This window comes from Scomber scombrus, chromosome 2 (genome assembly GCF_963691925.1).
Source record: "Scomber scombrus chromosome 2, fScoSco1.1, whole genome shotgun sequence".
Lineage (NCBI taxonomy): Eukaryota > Metazoa > Chordata > Actinopteri > Scombriformes > Scombridae > Scomber > Scomber scombrus.
This window is the reverse complement of record NC_084971.1, coordinates 18,234,030-18,253,223: the sequence shown is the minus strand read 5'-3', so window position 1 is coordinate 18,253,223 and position 19,194 is coordinate 18,234,030. Positions and strand designations below refer to the sequence as shown.

Below are 19,194 nucleotides of genomic sequence, written 5' to 3'. Positions count from 1 at the left end.
CGTGACATAATGAAGTACATTTCAGGTTCTGTGACATGAAAATGCATGCCCACTTCACCATGCTTTTGAATGGATGGTGCTGAAAGAAGTATTCAGATTGTTTACTTAAGTAAAATGTTAATATTGCAATGTTAAAAAACTCAGTTACAGGTTCCCCCTCCACTAAAAAAAGGGGGGGAGGCCCTGAACTCACCTGTTCAGACTTTATTATGATTTTATGTTGTTCTATTCTTATTTTGTTTTATCTCTCTGTGCTAGTCCACTCCTTTACATGTATGTTTTGATTGTATTACCTGTACATTTTATTTTATTTCTCTATGTTTTACATGTTCTATTTCTCTTTATTTATTTTGTAATATGTATGCTAAAATTGCCTAGCCTATAACTATCACCTATATTTTTTGCTATTTGTGAAGTCCCTGAAAGGCACAAATACATTTCACTTCCATACCTAATTACTCCGCTCAAAAATATGTTTTTCTTCCTGAATTGAATTGGATTGAATGAGTTTGACATTTTAAGGCTGTTTTAATGTTTATCTGTCAAATGGGAAAGTTTCTCTGTGTTCATAAATTTTGAGATGAGGAAGAAGAGGTAACTTTAACAGGAAGATATATAAAAATACTCGGCTTGAAATAATCAACTGTTCTTGACAGGGCTTTTATACAAAAGTTATTCAGGAACTCTTAAATTAGTTCTACTTACTCTTCTGCAATGAAAATAGAATCTATGTATATATAAATATTCATATTCAAATATTAATCAAACAGCAAGAAGTGTCCTACTTGCACACTTCTTGCATCCAGCATTCAGGACTGAGAGGTCCATTCACTGTGTATTTGCACTAAAGGCTTTTAAGGCTTTTGCACTAAAGGCTGTGTAAGTTTCAAACTGGACTTACGGCTGGCTCCAAACCAGTTGTGATGTAACAAATCATACCTTAAAATGAGCACAGTCAAACGTTCCCTCTTCAGGAGTTTAATGTGAAAACTGCACATACAACACACTACATAGCTGAGCTCCAACATCCAAGTGAAGTAACAATAAGCAACACGTTAACAGCTAATAAGTGACTTTATGTTTAATATCATTATTATCATCAAAATGTGTCCAAAGTAAAAGAAGACATGCAGTGAATGACCCTCGTGACTGTTATAATATACAGATGCACATTTGAGAGTTAAGTGATGCAAAAGTCATAGACAAAGATGAGGGAAAAAAGTGATATGAGTCATATGAGTGCACATGCTGTATAAACGACTATACCCTTTGTGGGCACCCTCTATGCAACATTGCTTTATGAAGTAACGACAACAAAGCAAACAATTCTAGCAAATGGCACATGGATGGTCACACATTTCTCAAAGATAGTGGATAGTGCTGGAATTTCCCTGCAAACATACTTTCATGTGCTTTCATGGGCAGGTATACACAGCCTGTGGGATGAAAAGCATCCAGTGTGTCGCAATTTGTAAACTGTCATGCTTGACCCTGTAGGTATGTGCTGACCAGATAGGTGTATTTATGGTGTCAGAAGGTGTGTGTGTGTGTGTGTGTGTGTGTGTGTGTGTGTGTGTGTGTGTGTGTGTGTGTGTGTGTGTGTGTGTGTGTGTGTGTGTGTGTGTGTGTGTGTGTGTGTGTGTGTCTTCACCTGCATAAGTCTCAAACCTGTAATTAGGAAAGGTGAGAGGTGAGCTCAGGGACCCCTGAATGCATCTTAACAGACCTTTGCCTACTTGTTAGCCCTTTGTAATGACTGTATACAACCACTCTCACTGTTAAAGGTTTTATTTTTGTTGCTGTAAATGTCACATGTCATATTGTCCTCCATCAAAAGAATAAGTACAATAAAATTCACTGCAGTTGTCTTTACAATCACAGACAGATAATCTTTAAACCAAATCATATCCTATAAACAATTCTGCCAGTTAAAAGGTCACACAAAAGGTCATCCCAGTCCTGCACTGTGCCTGTAAAATTCAACTAGTCTTTGTTCACTGAGTAAAAAAAATTCATCCTGACACTTACTTAACGAGGACAGAAAGCTGCAGAGGAATTTCAGTGATGGATCGGTGGTCGTCCTTTGTTTCTCATGGCAGTTAGGGAAGGAGTTGGTCGTTAGGGAAGTAACTGGTGGTTAGGGGATGTCCAGGTGTCAGCAGGATGACAGAACCCTTCATTTGGTTTCTGGGGCAGCTGGCCAGGACGAGACAGGGGGACATCAAACAACCCACATCTGGAGGAAAAGAGAGGAGAAGGAGAGAAGAAAATCGAAAGACACACGCACATCAATGTCAATTATGGACATTACATAGAAACACTGGCTCAAACTTATTTTAAACAGCCACATGTGGTGGATTCTCAGGCAGGCAATTGAACAAAAGAACTGCTTCAGGCCTTACTTTTATGAATCTATAAGTAAGGGCTCCTACATTCCCAAATCTGCATGAGCTCACACTTACTGCACATTAAAACATATATTCAATGTGCTGTAGCATACTGTAACATAAATTGTGGGTGTTCCCTTTTTCAGTCCTTTTATAAGATGCAAGTCAAGAGGAAATCTTTTCCCCCCTCTCATGAATAAAAATATAAATGGCTGTAATGATTTTGAGGGCAAGTTCTGAGACAGTAAATGGTTTTAACAGACAGAACAGGCCCTTCCATGGCCCTCGCCAGCCTAAATTAATGTGCGAGTTAGTTTCACATAAGCTTCTGCACTAAATCACAACAGTTGGGTATACTTGCCATCTTTAGTTAAATGACAATGTCTCTGCACGAAAAGCTCCTGACCACATTATGTTTATATACAGTATTGTAGGATTAACATGTATGTTCTCGGTCTGGGGAAGTATTATGTTGTTTGTGTACATCATATATGACTGTATACTTTTACAAGTCTTGAGCTTGCTGTGCCATTTCCAGATGCTCTCACATACACTTACAGTGTGTGTGTGTGTGTGTGTGTGTGTGTGTGTGTGTGTGTGTGTGTGTGTGTGTGTGTGTGTGTGTGTGTGTGCGTGCATGTGCGTGCGTGCGTGCGTGTGCGTGCGTGCGTGTGTGTGTGTGTGTGTGATCAGACATGGCAGCTATTAAGCTGTCCAAGTGGAAAACAGACGTTCTAGCCCTAACAGCGCCTGTCTTGGACAGAATTCCCAGTATACCTTGACAGACTTTTGGAGGCTCCCAGAATGCCTTTGTCATAGCTTCGTGACTACCGGGTATTCACTGCAGGGGACTGGCGTCTTAGATCTGGCTGTGTGCCAGAGAGAGAGAGAGAAAAAAAGAAGCATATATATCAAGTGTGTCTAGATGTGCAGTGTGTACACATCAAGTTCGTGATGGTGTTTGTTGTAGTACATCAGTGACCTCCCTTGTTTCTGGGGTCAGAGGGCACAAAGCCAAACACTCAGACACAGACACAGACAGAGAGAAACAGACAGGCATAAGAAATGATACACTGGGCGCGCAGGTGGTCGAGTGGTTTAGAGCGCATGCCATGTACGCAGCGGACCCCGGTTCGATTCCCGGCCGGCGGACCTTTCTGCATGTCACACCCCCCTCTCTCTCCCGTAATTTCCTGTCTCTCTACTTTCAAATAAAGGCGTCTATGCCAGAGAAAATCTTTTAAAAAAAAAAATTAAAAAAAAGAAATGATACACTGGTGTCATCTCTCTCCATGCTGCTTTCAGCGTTCATACATGGGTCACAGTCTGCTTGTCTGTCTCACTCATGCTGCTTTCATGGTCACCCGTTTAATTCACTTTGCATTAAAGGCATTGCATTGCACCTGCTACCTCATAGTGCTTTATCCCCAAATATGTGACTCATATGTCTTTGTAGAGTCCTCATGCAAATATGTGTAACTACACAAGCATACACCATTGCAAAGACAGAGAAATTCTTTAAGAAGTTGTGGATTTCTCCGTTCTGGCAATTTCACACCCATGTTGTGAACAGCTGCGGTGTCAATCAAGTGGTAATTTGAGCCCAAAATGTCTAGATCTAAATTGTGTTTTCTGATGCACCGTCATGCAAGAGGCGCATTACATTTAGGGAAATCAAATTATGTCTCCTCCATCCCACTAAATGTATCCTCACACTACAACATTACGTTACAGTTGACAGCTAAAGAAGTTTCTGATATTTACAACTCTCATCGCTCTTCACTCCCCAACATAAAACAGTGGAAAGTTAAAGCGCCAGGCAAGCTATGCTACATTGTGTGTTTACATGACTAAAACAGTCCTCTGCCCAGAAATGAAACATTCAGCCAGGGGAATTTATTGCACCTATCTGTATTTGAAAGTCTTCAAATCATTTATGTTCATGCAAATTTTACCATAACCTCAGCAGATTTGGGATTGTGTCATTGTGGTGTTCGGATTCCTGGCCAGAAGGAGTTACAGTAATTTATGAATCACTTACGTGTGAATCACTGATGAAGGGATACTGAATCACTCGTATAAAAAGGCATTCTACATGTGTTTTGTTGTGTTTTGTTTGTTTTGTTGTGAATCAATTTGAATATTTTTCCACAACAGATTACTGATTTTTTTCTACTGGCATAGATTTTTTTAATCTTTTGTCTCTAACCACTGTCAATGAAATGAAAAGAGGAATAACATAACTTGAACAGACAACTTGAAAAGTGAAAAACAAGACAAGCATGAAGAAGCCAGAGTAAGATCCAGAGTGATGTGTGTCCAAAGCCTCACAATCTTGCATGACGATTCACAGGGAGAGATATTGGTTTTGGATGAGTTTTGTTATACACTACAGGAGCCTGTCCTCAATCCACACACACACTCATCATGCGTTGTCACAACACTTATGAGGTGCAAAATGGGTGTGACCTCAACTTAAAACAACTCTTAAAAATGTGCCCACAATTTTCAAACACTTTCTCTCAGCATTTCTTCTTACATCCCTCCCAAACTTTGTCTCTTTTCCTCCCACCCCTCAAGCCAACCCTTTAAACATGAACACACATACCCCTCTGTGTGTGTGCGTGTGTGCGTGTGTGCATGTGTGTGTGTGTGTGTGTGTGTGTGTGTGTGTGAGAGCGTGTGTGTGTGTGTGTGTGTGTGTGTGTGGGTGTGTGTGTGTGTGTGTGTGTGTGTGTGTATGTGTGTCAGAGTGTCCTCCTCCCTCAGTCTCTCCATGGCTGGATCGTGGCAGCAGCTCTGCTCCCTGCGGCTGGGTCGAGCCCTGGCTCTCCTCCACTTCATCTGTCTTCTCTACCCACCCTCAGGTGCCCTTCTTTGGGATACCAAAGCCAACTCGCCTCCCCTGAAGGTAAGATATTCACATGGTCATGTTGAGCTTAATGCATGCTTGCGCAAATTTTTTGAGAGTTGTGTTACAGTCATATCATGTGCTTTTATCTGCTTTATAAGTTATATCATCTTTCATGAAAGAAATCGCATCCTAGTATCTTATGTATTTAACTCAGTGTTTTGGATATTGTTGTTCTTCTGTACACTACAACTAAGATCCTGTGTCAAAATTGGAAAGGGGAGGGGAAATACTACATGACATACAACCAGTTTGTTTTAGATTATCTCTGTCTTTGTTACTTAGGCTAACAAATCCCTACCAGAGCAAGCTATATCAGACTGTAAATAAAACATCAAAAGGGAAGAACCAGGCAGGCCTATTAAAATACACATTACATGAAAAGAGCAGAGGAGGTAAACTCGTTTCCAAAATGGAGATCTGTGTAAAGGAGGAATGGAGAGGAGGACCAACTCAAACCAATTGTTGGACCAGACTGAGTGAGCTGCGGGATTTCCAGCAAGACAGAGAGCTGCAGAGCAGGATGGATGAGAGAAAATAAGGGAAAAGAGCAGCAATGTGATCCAGTGGAATTTATGATTATACTGTTGAAACACATGCCTGCCATGGTTAAACTATGGTGTGTGCCTGTACATGAGTGTGGACAAACAGCATGTTTCTGTTGCTTTCCGTACATAAAAATATGCGTGAATGTGTGTGTTGGCAGGGGTTTGAGGTGGTGAAGGGGAATTTCTCTCGGACTTTCCTCCGCGTTGACTACCATAAGATTGCAGAGATTCCTGCAGGAGCATGCAACATCAGCATACGGGAGACTATAAAGAGCCGAAACTACCTGGGTACACACACCTATACACACATAGACACACACACACACACACACACACACACACACACACACACACACACACACACACACACACACACACACACACGAATACTGTATTTAACAACAGACATATTTTCAAAATTACATTTATTACAGTGATGGATGCACTTTGGGTTTCTCTCCAGCTCTGCAGACCCAAAGTGGCATCTCCATCATCAATGGCAACTGGGTGATTGACAGGCCCGGGACCTTCCTTGCTGTGGGAACACAGTTCACTTACCGACGACCCAATGAAATTCGGTCCCGCATTGGAGAATCCATTACTGCATCCGGGCCGCTGACTGATGACCTGCAAGTTTATGTGAGATGCAAACAGCTGCTGACATCAACCTTACAGCCTTCCCATGTCTCTTTCAGATGCACAAATACTGTAAACAAACACTACCACTTGTACTACAATATACATGCCATCATATACCACTAATCTCTCCTTCTGTCTCTTCTACAGTTGATCTACCAGCAACCATCTCCCAGTGTATACTATGAGTACAGCTTACCTTTACAAAACACACACCCAACTCAAGAGCCTGATCCACCTTCTGAAATACTACCTCTGGGTGAGTACCCACACTATCATGCATTAGAGTGAGCCTAATGACCACAGTGGGATTTTCTCATACTAAATACTCTGGTGTGCCTGCGGGGAGCATAACAGATAACAGATGCCTCTATTTGTGTCCTCACATTCAGTACAGTGAGTATAATGTGTTTGTATTGAGTGCAGATGTTACCGTAAGGTCAAAGTGTTTCCAATACCGTTTGTTTTTTTTGCTTGTTTGTTTCTCATCTTCCACAAGTGTGTAAAATGACTAAGTTGGTGGCACAGGTCTGGTGGGTGGGTACTTAGGAAGGTGAGCTGGATGGATACTTGGGATTATATTGGATACAATGTACGGTTTGTATTTTGTACAGGAAAGTTGTCCTTCTGAGAAATGCGATTACAATTTCAATAACATTTGAAACAGACCAGCAGCTGAGGTTTGTTCTGGCAAAGTGCTCTTTACCGCACACTGAGACAATAATCGCTCACTTAAGATGAATTTAATATCATTACCATCATTAAAGAAATAGCTTTATTTGGGTCGTCTGGCACCAATAAATAAGTATCTAATTTTAAGAGATCTCATGAAGTATCTCAAAAAACAACAAATATTATCAAAAAGGCACGTGAACACACAGACAACCACACACACACACACACACACATACAAACACACACAAACACACACACACAGTTGTTTTCTGTTGTTGTTGATCAGGTTGAAAGTGGGTGGAACTATTTAAGGAATTGTGTGTATACTTCATGTACAATATTAATATAAATGTGTTATTTGTCCCATCCAACATACAGACTGTATACAATACGTACAAGAAATCAACATACTTCATTGTTTTACACAAACAAGAAATACAACAATCCATGCATGCATTGGATGATGTCAAACTACAGTTTTTTTTAACTAAAAGACAGCAAAATATTTCCCCAAAATTTTGATCCTTGTATTTTTTCCTTGTGTGTTGGGGCTAGGGCAGTTTCATCACATCCACAATTAGTTTAGATTTTTTTTTACAGCTGCAAACATTTCTATGTAATTCCCTTTTCCCTATTTTGTCCCAATCAAATTGCAGACAGCTTAAAAAAGAATGCAAACTGAGTGTACTTTTTTGGTTATTTTCCAGTGTGAACATACTACGCACTCAAAACTGCATAGAATCATATACTGTATATACATAAGTATATGTTGCATGGGTCTGGGCCTGAAAGTACTGAAAAAACATCTGATGAGCTGTCATAATTGAATTCATTTGTATGAGTACACCATGGGTGTGCTGGGCCTGTAATTATGTTTTATTTTATTTAGCATATTGCTGCCACAATGTCAAAACCGTTTATTACAACGTTGTTGTTGTTGTTGTTGTTGTTGTTGTTGTTGTTGTTTTTACAAGATTACAAGGTCATTTCCATGTTATAACAAGATAGTTGGTTGTTATAATGATTAAGTAAACTAAAGTATTCTATTTTAACAAAAAACTTTTTTGTAATTACAATAATAATGTATCTTGTTATATAGCAAAACGTTCTCACTATTTCACAAAATGAACGTACCTCATTAAGACATACTTTTGTCATTATAACACGATAAATTGATGAATTGTTATAACAAGCCAACATTGGCTAGAAAAAGTGAGGTTTCTGGTTTATATGGTTTACTTAACTTTTATTTCATGCTTACTTATGCATTAGAAATGTTTCATGCTGAAAGGGAATATTAAAGAAGAAAATGTGTCATTATAACATGAAACTATCTCACTATAATATTTTTGTCAGGTCAGCAGCAATACACCATGTTACCCTGCCTAGCCAATATTTTGAATTAACTCACTGCCTTTATTACTTCACATGACTATCAACATTGGCCTCTTCCCAACAACCTTCTACTTTCTTGCAGCTGAGACAGTGGGCCCATCCCAGCCCAGTGAGGAGGAACAGCAAGGTGACATCACCAACAATAATATCATCAAAGAGAAACCCCACCCTGACCAGGATACCTCTGACCCCAGTGTGAACTCTGATCGTCTGCTTACATACACCTGGATGAAGACTGGGAATAAAGAATGCAACACCACCTGTGGCACTGGTGAGGAAACACATATTGTATTTATACCCTCTAAATCTTTATTTCTATATATAGTATAATAGTTAATTTACCTTTGGGATTAGAATACAATATGTTGCAGCAAGGAAATACAAGAGAAGACATTGCTAGTACATTAAAGATTGAAACACATATAGGTGAATGAAAACTGCAACTGTAACAATAAACACCAGCTGTCACACACTAAAAACAAGCTGGCAAAACAAGGCAAGCCACAACATTCATACATTGATGCAACATAGATTTCGTTTTGGATCACTATTCATCAATCCTTTGCACCAATTCAACCTTTTCTGGTAAAATAGTGTGTATGCAGTTATATTTTTTGCAGACATATATGTATTCATGTTTGTTGTTGTTTTTTTGTGCGTGTGTGTGTGTGCGCACACTTGCCAGGCAGGCGCCAGGTGCTATGGGAGTGTGTTGAAAAGGATTCTCAGACAAATGTTACTGCTGACCTTTGTGACCCTGCTCTTGAACCAGCAAACCAGGAGGAAGACTGCAACACCCAGTCCTGCCCTGCATAGTGAGCAACACACACACACCTGATGTCCCAAACATTATATATGGCACAGACACATAATAGTACGCACATACTCGTACATTGTATTAGTTCCACATGGTGCTGTGAGTCTCAGGGTGAAGCCATCATCACTCACACACATTCCAGTCATAAGTCAGTCACCAGTCACAGTCAATCGCACTGACTCACTTTGGTGTGGATTTGGTTTTCATGTCTTGTGGTAAATACCACTGCAGCTTACCGTTGCCAAGATGTAGCGGGGCATTAGTGCATTAACTGTATGTTTGGTTGTGGGTCTGTGAGAAATTTTCCCCAGTGTTAGTGATCCATGATAGCAGTCTGAAATATATATATGCCTCTAACAGTGGATTGCAAAACTGAAACTTCAGTAATAATAGTAGAAGAAGAAACATCTGATTTCTGCAGCACGAATTGGCTGCTTTTGCTTGCTTCTTTTATGTTCTACTTTTGGAGGAAACTGAAAGCTTTATAACGACCCCTTGTGGACCAATCTCAACTGACCACACACAATAACTGCGGTCAAAATCAGGACAAAGAGCTGGGAAAAACTCTGCCTGAGGAAGGTCATTGCTTGACTCGTGTATCACCATGAAACCACATCTGCTGTGTTGGATCAAGCTACTCTTTATTTCTTCCAACTCTCTCATTGTCCTTTGTGATTGGTTGACAGCTGGGATGTGGGGGAGTGGTCAGAGTGCAGCAGGAGGTGTGGACCCGGCACTCAGCACCGCCAGGTCATCTGCCGTCAGGTCACTCATGTCCATGCCAACAGGACTGAGACCTCAGTTACAGTAGCACCAGAGCTGTGTGGGTCGTCTGATAGACCAGTGACCAAGTCTACCTGTCAGCTGAAGATTTGCAGCCAGTGGGAGATACGATCTGAGTGGAGCCCAGTGAGAAAACCACACACACAACTGAGTATTATAGAGTATGACTCTGCTAGACCTGTACTAAAAAATAAGAGAAAAGACACTTTCTGAATGTTATTATGTTATATTTTTGAACTCTTCATATATTGTGGACACCTTTAACTATAATAATGTAACAATTTATAGGATGGATCATGGATCATGTTTTGTATATAACATTTTTATCTGCAAAGTTATTAACAATTATTGCTGTTGGGTAAATATAGTTGAGTAAGAAGTGCAATATTTGCCTCTGGAATGTAGTGGAGTAGAAATATAAAGTAGCACAAAAGTAGCACGCAGTGGAAATACTCAAATAAAGTACAGGTACCTCAAAGTTGTATGTTTTGCCAGTGTTTGAGTAAAAGTACCCACAGTAGTTGCATTCCACACCTGACTCTTTCATCGTCACAACATCATCAGGTCAAATTTTAAAATTTCCTTTGGTTTTTTAAAATTACTTTGGTTTATGAAAAAATACCCAAAGTTATACATTTCAGCAGATATACAGATATATATCTACTATACATAGAATTTAACATCCCATACAGAACAATTTGAATATTTTTTCAGTTCAAACTAAATAAGCTTTATTAACATGAGGATTGGGTTTGCATTATTGCCAAAGTTAAATAACATACCACTGAATATACAGTAACCCTCTTCTCTTCCCTTTGTCTGGTTCAGTGCTCAGTACCATGTGGGGTGGGCCAGCGCAGCAGGGAGGTTGTGTGTGTGAGCAACCAGGGTGAGGTCGAGCCGGACGAGGAGTGTAACATGAACCTGAAGCCAGACATACTACAGAACTGTGACATGGGAACCTGTGCAAGCAGCTGGTTCACCTCCCTCTGGAGCCAACGGGTAACACACAAACCGTAGTATTACGCATGTGTATGTGTGTAAACAGAACAAACTCAAACCGAGAAAAAAAGTGAATGCTGAAATCTTGAAATGTCTCCGTTTAAGAGTGCATGTGTCCAAAAAAGGCATTAAGTGTGTGTTACAATTGAATGTTCAACCTTAAAATATACAAATCAGTTCAAAAGATGATACACAATCAAATCAGTCAATACCTGCTTCTTCACATTTTCTTAAAATAACAGTGCTGGTACGTTTCAGCCATAGGCCTTCCTCTGATAATGAATAGTGTTTGAAAGCAGGTTCCTGATATACAATACAATCAAAGCAATGATTGGGGTTTAAACTCTCAGATAGTCACAGTCTTGCATTCTTGTATTCCTGTTTTCTATAATAGATTCAACATTGTTAAAGTTAATAGGCCTGGGTCTCTTGTTTGTCCCTTGTGGCTATCTGAGAGTTTACACCACTTTTTTGGTGTTATCTGCTGTAAAACTGTTAACTTCTTTTATCGTCTGCCACCTTTTTCTGTTTTTGAACTAAGAGTATGTGTGTTTGTGTGTACGTTCATATTCCTTAGTGCTCTACAGAATGTGGCCAAGGCAATCAAACCCGGACAGCGGTGTGTCTGATTGATCATGTGACCGATCTTCCATTGGACAGCTGTGAAGGGGAACGCCCACAAGAAGTGACATCGTGTAACTCAGGCCCTTGCCATAACCGCCTGGAATGGTACACAGGACCTTGGGGTCAGGTAATTTACCTGTAGACACTTACCCTCACGCACACAGATATTGTGATCCATTATTAATAACTTACGTGTGTGTGTGTGTGTGTGTGTGTGTGTGTGTGTGTGTGTGTGTGTGTGTGTGTGTGTGTGTGTGTGTGTGTGTGTGCGTAATTTAGTGTTCTGCAGAGTGTGGGAATGGCACGCAGACTCGGAGTGTGGCTTGTATTCTCAACAATGATGATCACATGGAGGTTGTGGACCTGTTCAAATGTTCCAGTCTACCCCAGCCAATCATAGCTAAACCCTGCAGGCTGAAGCCCTGTGGTGTCCAGTGGTATGTTACAGAGTGGAGTGCGGTAAGTAGTCTGTCTTCTCCTGAAAGTGCTATTGTTCACCTATTAACTATTGTAACATCTGAAATATACGATCAATTTTTGAAGACATTTGGATGTAACACACAAAGGGTGTTGAAGGGTCCCTCCACCCAAATTACAAAAAGTTTTGCTCTCATCCATAGTTGAATCTAAACATCTACGTAATTGTAGTTTCATGGGCCCAAGTGTTGAGATATCTGCGTCTGGGATTTATGCTGCCACCTCAGTTTTGTTTCTGCTCCTCTACTGCATTGAAAAAATATTGGCTAAAAGTGTTACGGGTGAATTCATAACAGTTACTGAGCTTGCATGTCAACTGAGTACATCTCCATGACAACTGAAATTCTATCCACTGATGAGGACCATGTGATGGTTGAAAGTTTCAGAAAACCCTCCTTAGGCGACCTTGAGTTTTGATTGTTTTGTCAAATCATGATATATCAAATCACCAGGAGAGTCCACAGAACATGCTGGTGTTGCTATTGTGTTAAGCATTGTGTGTAGAGAGTAACCAGGACATTATTTCTGGAAAGACACATTGTTCAGTTTTTCAAATGTTATTTTGTATTGCTTTGACCACCAAAAAGAGACAGAGGTCTGAAAGGTAAGCATCACCAAAACCCAGCACATAAAAATATAAGTTCAGAAAGATGTGATAACAAAGTGGCGTCCACATTAGTACATTCAGTCCTTCAGAGTACATCATAGCCCTTCATCTCTGCCTCTGTTCTCTCCATCACTTCAGTGTTCACGCTCCTGCAATGGTGGATACCGTGTGCGTGAGGTGCGCTGTCTTTTTGACAACATTTCCCCAAGTGACCACTGTGACCACCAGTTCGACTCCGGAGAGTCGAGAAGAATGCAACACACAACCTTGCCTAGCTGAGATAAGTAAGTCTAACCTAGCGGTGTCGTACTGCTGTAGAGGGATTGCACAGGTGTTTGCCTAGTATTTGACTGGGTCTAGCTGTTGAGACTGAGTATCTCAGCCAGGAGGAGTTGAGGTGTTGTACACAGGGCAAAGGGAGGTATAAGTACTATTTTTTGTGAATTGTGTATGAAGCTTACTAGCTGTCAAAATCGTTAAGAGAATTTGAAAACAGCTATTTGGAAAATTGTAATAAGTGCCTTAATCAAAGCATTAAAAGATGTGAGCAGGAACATGGATTTAAAGTATCCCTTCAAAACACCTCTGATGTTCTGTGTCAATCATTGTTCTAGTATAATTAATGACTTTTGAATATGAAAATGGTCATACATACAACCAAATATGGCAATGGTGTAAAGCATCTCTTTAATAGTTTTGAAAGCAAGCTGCATATGCCAAAAATATTTGAAGGTGTATGAACAAGGATTTGTGTTCCTGTAAGCAACAATCTATGAGTAAGGAAGGGTGTGGGATATATGTGATGTGGACAGTCTCCTTCTTCTATTGTCATACATATCAGGCAAACTTCTGTTTGGTTGACAATATAAGTGCAATGAATTTGGCCATGAAAATGTATCTTGCAATGTTGTCATTGGTACATTTTTTAAAAGTTGCTTGTTCATAGTTTTACAACCCTTAAAAATACAAATCTATTTGACAGACCATAAACATTTCAAGTAAGATATTTACAGCCACTATCTGGATTTTTATTACTACAGATCTGACTTCAGTTCTTAGGCCAGGATGACTTTATTGAGTTGGACTTCAGTTTAGGAATTGACTTGGAGGCTCAGTGAATTGGCTCAATTACCTGCAACAAGACATGATGTGACCAGCATGTGGCTCCAAGCATAAGAATGTAGTGAATAAATTGAATTGAAGAATAACATTTGCTTTGCTTCCCCTATTTTTCTCTGTTTCTCTACCTTGTTCTTCTTCCCTTAGATCCATCATGCAGCAGCGACCTGTATCATAACTGTATGGTGGTGGTTCAAGCCCGACTCTGTGTTTACCCATACTACAGAAGTGTCTGCTGTGCCTCTTGCTCCCAGGCCCAGAAAACATACCCCAACTCATTTCAAAAGAATCACATCCGCAGGTGATGCTGCCACCGGGAGAGTTAATTGACTTCAGGTCACAACTCAAAAAAACACACAAAAAAACAGCACCATGAGAGTGCTGTTAGCTCAGTTTAGAAAGCACTTCAGTGTTAAGATTGAGTGTTTTTCTTCAGTAAATATTCAGTCATTCAGTCTGCAAACAAATGCCTGATTCTATCTTGTGAACCACCACAGCGTAAATACTGCTGCTACAGTGAGATCCTGTTTCACGCTGACGCCAAACAGATAATTGCCTGAAATGTTCTTAATCTCGTGCACAAACACTCACACATTTCTGTAATAATTATCACTATGTATAGAATTTAGAGAGTGCTTTCATTCTCAGTGTAACTTTAAATGGGACTGGTCATGTTGGGTGATGTACTTATATATTTATTCTTAATAAACTTTTGGTACTCTTACTGTCGTATGTTGTATTATTACAGAGGTTACAGAAACTATATTGTTTGGTGTCTCCACCGTCAACAGTAGGGTATTAGAAGATCTAAAAATATTGAAATGTTAGCAAATTACATCACTAAAAACAGAAGTATAGGACAAATTAGTAGCAAAATGTTATTTTAATAATAACCTCAAATTGCTAAATGGTCAATTTATACCCCAAATCAACATCTCTACTCCTGGAATTAAAAGTGGTAATGTGCTGTGCCAGTTGTTGCTTGCAGGAATTGAATGTATTCAAGAGACATTAAAGTCTGTGTGAAGTAAGAATAAATATGTGTTCTGAGTTTGACCACAGAAAAGTGTGTTGTTAACCACCCTGCCAAATTTGAATGATTAAAAAAAATCGCCAATATTATGAAATTAGGCTTCAAAGTTGCGAAAAAAATCAGCCTCCGCTGTCTCTGCTACCAAACGCTGTGGGTGTGCCCAGCCGAGTTCGCTGAAACCCACGCCCCCTACCAAGTGTCACCTGTCAATCAAAAGTCACCACCTCTACTCGAAACATGGACGCTACGTCTGAAGCTGCATTCACACCAAAAGCAAAAAATCGCTTGAATCGCTTATATCGCACCGCTTGATCATAAATATCAATTTTTGGATCATCGCTTCATTCGCGCTTGTGACATCGGGAGAAACTCGCCACTGATTGGATGTCGTGGCGTGATGTCGCCTGAAAAGTTAAATTTTTCCAACTTTATTCGCGCCTCTTAAGACGCTTGATTCATTCGCGCTGCCTGATATGAAATTGCGTGTTATCGCACCATTTACATTGATTTTCTATGTAGACGCTTTTGGTCTGAATGCCCCATGAGAGCTTTCTGCCGCTAGTTCGGCGGCTAACTCGGCGGTTAACTCAGCTAACTGGCTAACTGTAGACTGTGGTAGTAGTAGTGTGTAGTAGCAGCAGGGGCGGGTTTATGCTAACGCGGTGGAGATTTTCAGACCCGCCCACTAAATCCTGAACACAGAAATTTTGAAACACAAAGCCTAGCTCCACAATTCAAATCTTAATAGTTGGAATGCTTTTTACACATTTTGAGAAATACATTTATGACCTATTTAATGTGTTTAGAAGTGGCTGAATTCCCTTTACACTAACTTTAATTCACACATCTATAAAATGTCAAGTCAAGTCAAGCTTTATTTATAAAGCACATTTAAAATCAACCTCAGTTGAACCAAAGTGCTGTACAGTTATCAAAATACAATATAATCATACACATAAATAAAAAGAAAAAACTAACACTAGTACTAGTACTAACACTTGCACCCTAACACTTATAAATAAATAGCAAAGACAACAAGCTAGGAAACCGAAGCTCTAGAACCATGTTTGGTTACTGCAGTGTACCTGAGGTTAATTGGGCAGTGTAGATTCTGTGGCACCGGGCAGCAGAGAGGTGCTCGGCTGCCATACCTCCTTTTGGAGACTTTATGGTAGGCTACCCCATGAAAATGGCAAGGTGATTCCTTTCCAAAGGTCACCATTGTACTTTAGGGTGGCTCCTCACATGTTCCAAATAAGGCTCCTGGGATTGAGTAAATACAGGATTAGGACAGGCAGTGGCAGGCTAGCTGTCTTGAACCTGGGGCGAATTGACTGGAGCGCAGGCTGGTTGTGAGTAGTGCAGGGCGCAAGCTGAAGGTACAACAAATGAACAGAACACAGATACAGAGGCTAGAAAGAAAGACATGAAATCCATGGCAATTTAACAATCTGGTAGAGAAGAATGGCAGCGTACAGGAATTAGTAGTGAGTGGCTGAGGAGGGCATGAGCTGCAGGTAAAGAGTGGGCAGAGTAGGCCAGGGGATGGGAGAGAGTGTGGCTGCAGAGAGGGATCAAGGTGCAGATTGTGACATTATCAACAAATCTGAAGTAGTCAACCTTAACATCAAACAACGGACAAGTAAGTCATTTTTTCATTCCCTTTCATGTAGCAGTATGTTTTAGCTCCAGATACATTACCTCAGTCAAAGTTCAGTGACAGTGACTACAGAATGTAGTTTAGACTAAGGTGACCAGATTTCTGAAATGAAAATCTGGGACATTTTCAATGCGGCGGTGAAAAATCATTAAATATTATCATTATGAAATAAAAAATGGGGACAAGTACTTTTCGTGTATTTTAACCTGCTTTTATTACACAAAAGGACCAGGTTAATAAATCAAAATATCAGCACCCACAAATATCATGTATCAGTAGCACACAGCAGTGTCAAAAACACAAATGTAGAATACTTTAGAAAAAACATCTCTCTTCCAAAGTTAAGTGTCATGTGCAAGGACAGCTGCCAGACCAGTAGCTAGTAAATATCATCAAGATGTAATTAATAATAATTACCAAGTCTACCAAGAGTATATTAATTTTATACATGACTCAGGGCATCAGCTAATCAGATGGTCTGCATTTATAACTACTACAGTCATTAGTTACCCACACAGCCCGACACAAAATACAGAAGCACACACAACTATCAACCATTGATTTATTATTAATTAATTTATTATTTTTAACAGAGTCTCATGTCCCTATGCCTACAGGAAAATCATATGTTACCAAAGCAGTCTTCGACCTCCCCCTCTTCCAAAACAGGGCCACATACAATGTCATCACCTGGTAATCTCATGCTAACGTTAACGTTACAGTGTCACTAATGACAGATATGAAAACATTGTCATAATGTTAACGTCCACTGACTTTTATAACGTTACGTTAGGTCTTCAATTCAGATAAACAACTTACTTTAATGTTACATCACTTCTCACACACACACACACACACAGCCAAGTCTACTGCCAATTCACACAAAATAAATAAGTTCATACACAACATACCATGTATGACCGCTGGTCTTCTTTTCTTTCCTTTTTGCCGCCTCTAGATTGTTGTTGTTGACGCTGTTGCGTCTAGTCGTACGTCCAGATAACCTGTACGTCATACGACGTCTTCTCTGGTGATGCGTTAGATGGCTACCGTAATAACTGGTGTTTGAGTCTGCGCGCATTTTTCCCCCATTCAGTGTCAAAATCGGGGACATTTTCGGGGACAGCTTTGACCGGGGACAGGTCACCCAAAACGGGGACTGTCCCCGGAAATCGGGGACGTCTGGTCACCCTAGTTTAGACTACTGTCTCATAATTTTAGTGTTTTTACATTTACCAACTTCATATTATCATGTCCCTGGCAAGTTAGAAATGATTCATAATTATGTTTTGGCCAGAGCCCCCCGATACCAACCAGGGCCTCCATACTCCATTGGTTTCCACAGACCGCTCATTAGCACAAGTTTCCTGACTCAGCTAATTACTATGGGAATCATAATTGCCAGGAAAGTGGAGTGGGGTGCCATTCAGAAGGAGAGAACAGTGAATGGGAGATGGGGCTCTCATTTCATGTTCTTCCCACATAAATTGTCTGGGGCTGCTGGTCGAATGTAGAATTGCAAAAGAGGAAACATATGAAGAGCAGTCCCTAAATGAAAGTGACATGATTCAGCTTCCATAGCCAAGGCCTTTGACCTTGTTTCTGCCACTGTTCTGGATGAAACCAACATCAACCTGGACAAAATAGACAGAGACCCCAAGAAGATGAATTGTGTCAAACTATTCTTTTCCTGGTGGAAAAGCACATTTTTGCACATTGCTGCGTGAGTGATGCTTACTTTGACAGTTTTGTAGTAGAACACTTAAGTTTTGTTATAAAAGCTTGTAGTTCATTATATGGGAAGCATGGTGGCTCAGTGGGTAGCATTGTGGCCTCACAGCAGATCCTGGATTTGAATGGTGGCCCTGGTCTTTCCTGTATGGAGTTTGCATGTTCTCCCTATGTTTGCATGGGTTTTCTCTAGTTACTCTGGTTTCCTCCCACAGCCCAAAGACATATAACCTAGATTCACTCGACAACTGTCAATAAATGCAATATGATCTGAAATGTGGATTGAATTAAGACTACAGTATTTGCCACAGAATGTAAAATACTACTCAAATAATACCACTACTAATAAAAATAAACTTGGTTCAGAACTGACACGTCCACTGTATTGGAGCTGGTCCCGGACTCCACTAATTGCTACATCAGAGTTTAGGGTAACATTAGCTGGGATTTAGGAAATTTACTGGAGATGACTTGGCCCTAATTTTACATTCTTTGCTCTTGCACTCTTCCTCAGGCAGGAACATAATGCTGAAGATTTTCTGACTTATTTGTGCCATTTAAGTGCCTGTATTTGTGCACATATTGAGCAAATTAAATTCTCTTACTATTCCACATCTGATGCCCCCCTTCATTTTATCTGGCTGAAAATACAAAAAAGCATAAAGGGCAATACTAATTGTTGGGTTTCTTGTTCAACTTCTCATTCTATAGGACCCTGGACTGCATTATGTTTAAAAAAAAAAATACAATTGTTATAAATACTTTTGTCTTCTTTTACAGTCCCATAGG

The 19,194-nt window shown here is 40.1% G+C and overlaps 1 protein-coding gene across 1 annotated transcript; it reads left to right on the top strand.

Annotated features, from left to right (window-relative positions):
- Window positions 1-5,163: 5,163 nt before the first annotated feature.
- On the top strand, window positions 5,164-14,450 carry adamtsl7 (ADAMTS-like 7). The gene is given in 13 exon segments (XM_062425793.1): window positions 5,164-5,298; window positions 6,005-6,134; window positions 6,310-6,485; window positions 6,633-6,741; window positions 8,635-8,823; window positions 9,238-9,367; window positions 10,056-10,278; window positions 10,981-11,154; window positions 11,732-11,905; window positions 12,058-12,237; window positions 13,001-13,093; window positions 13,095-13,146; window positions 14,129-14,450. Coding segments are annotated over 13 exon segments (1,923 nt in total). The 3' UTR covers window positions 14,287-14,450.
- Window positions 14,451-19,194: the final 4,744 nt, after the last annotated feature.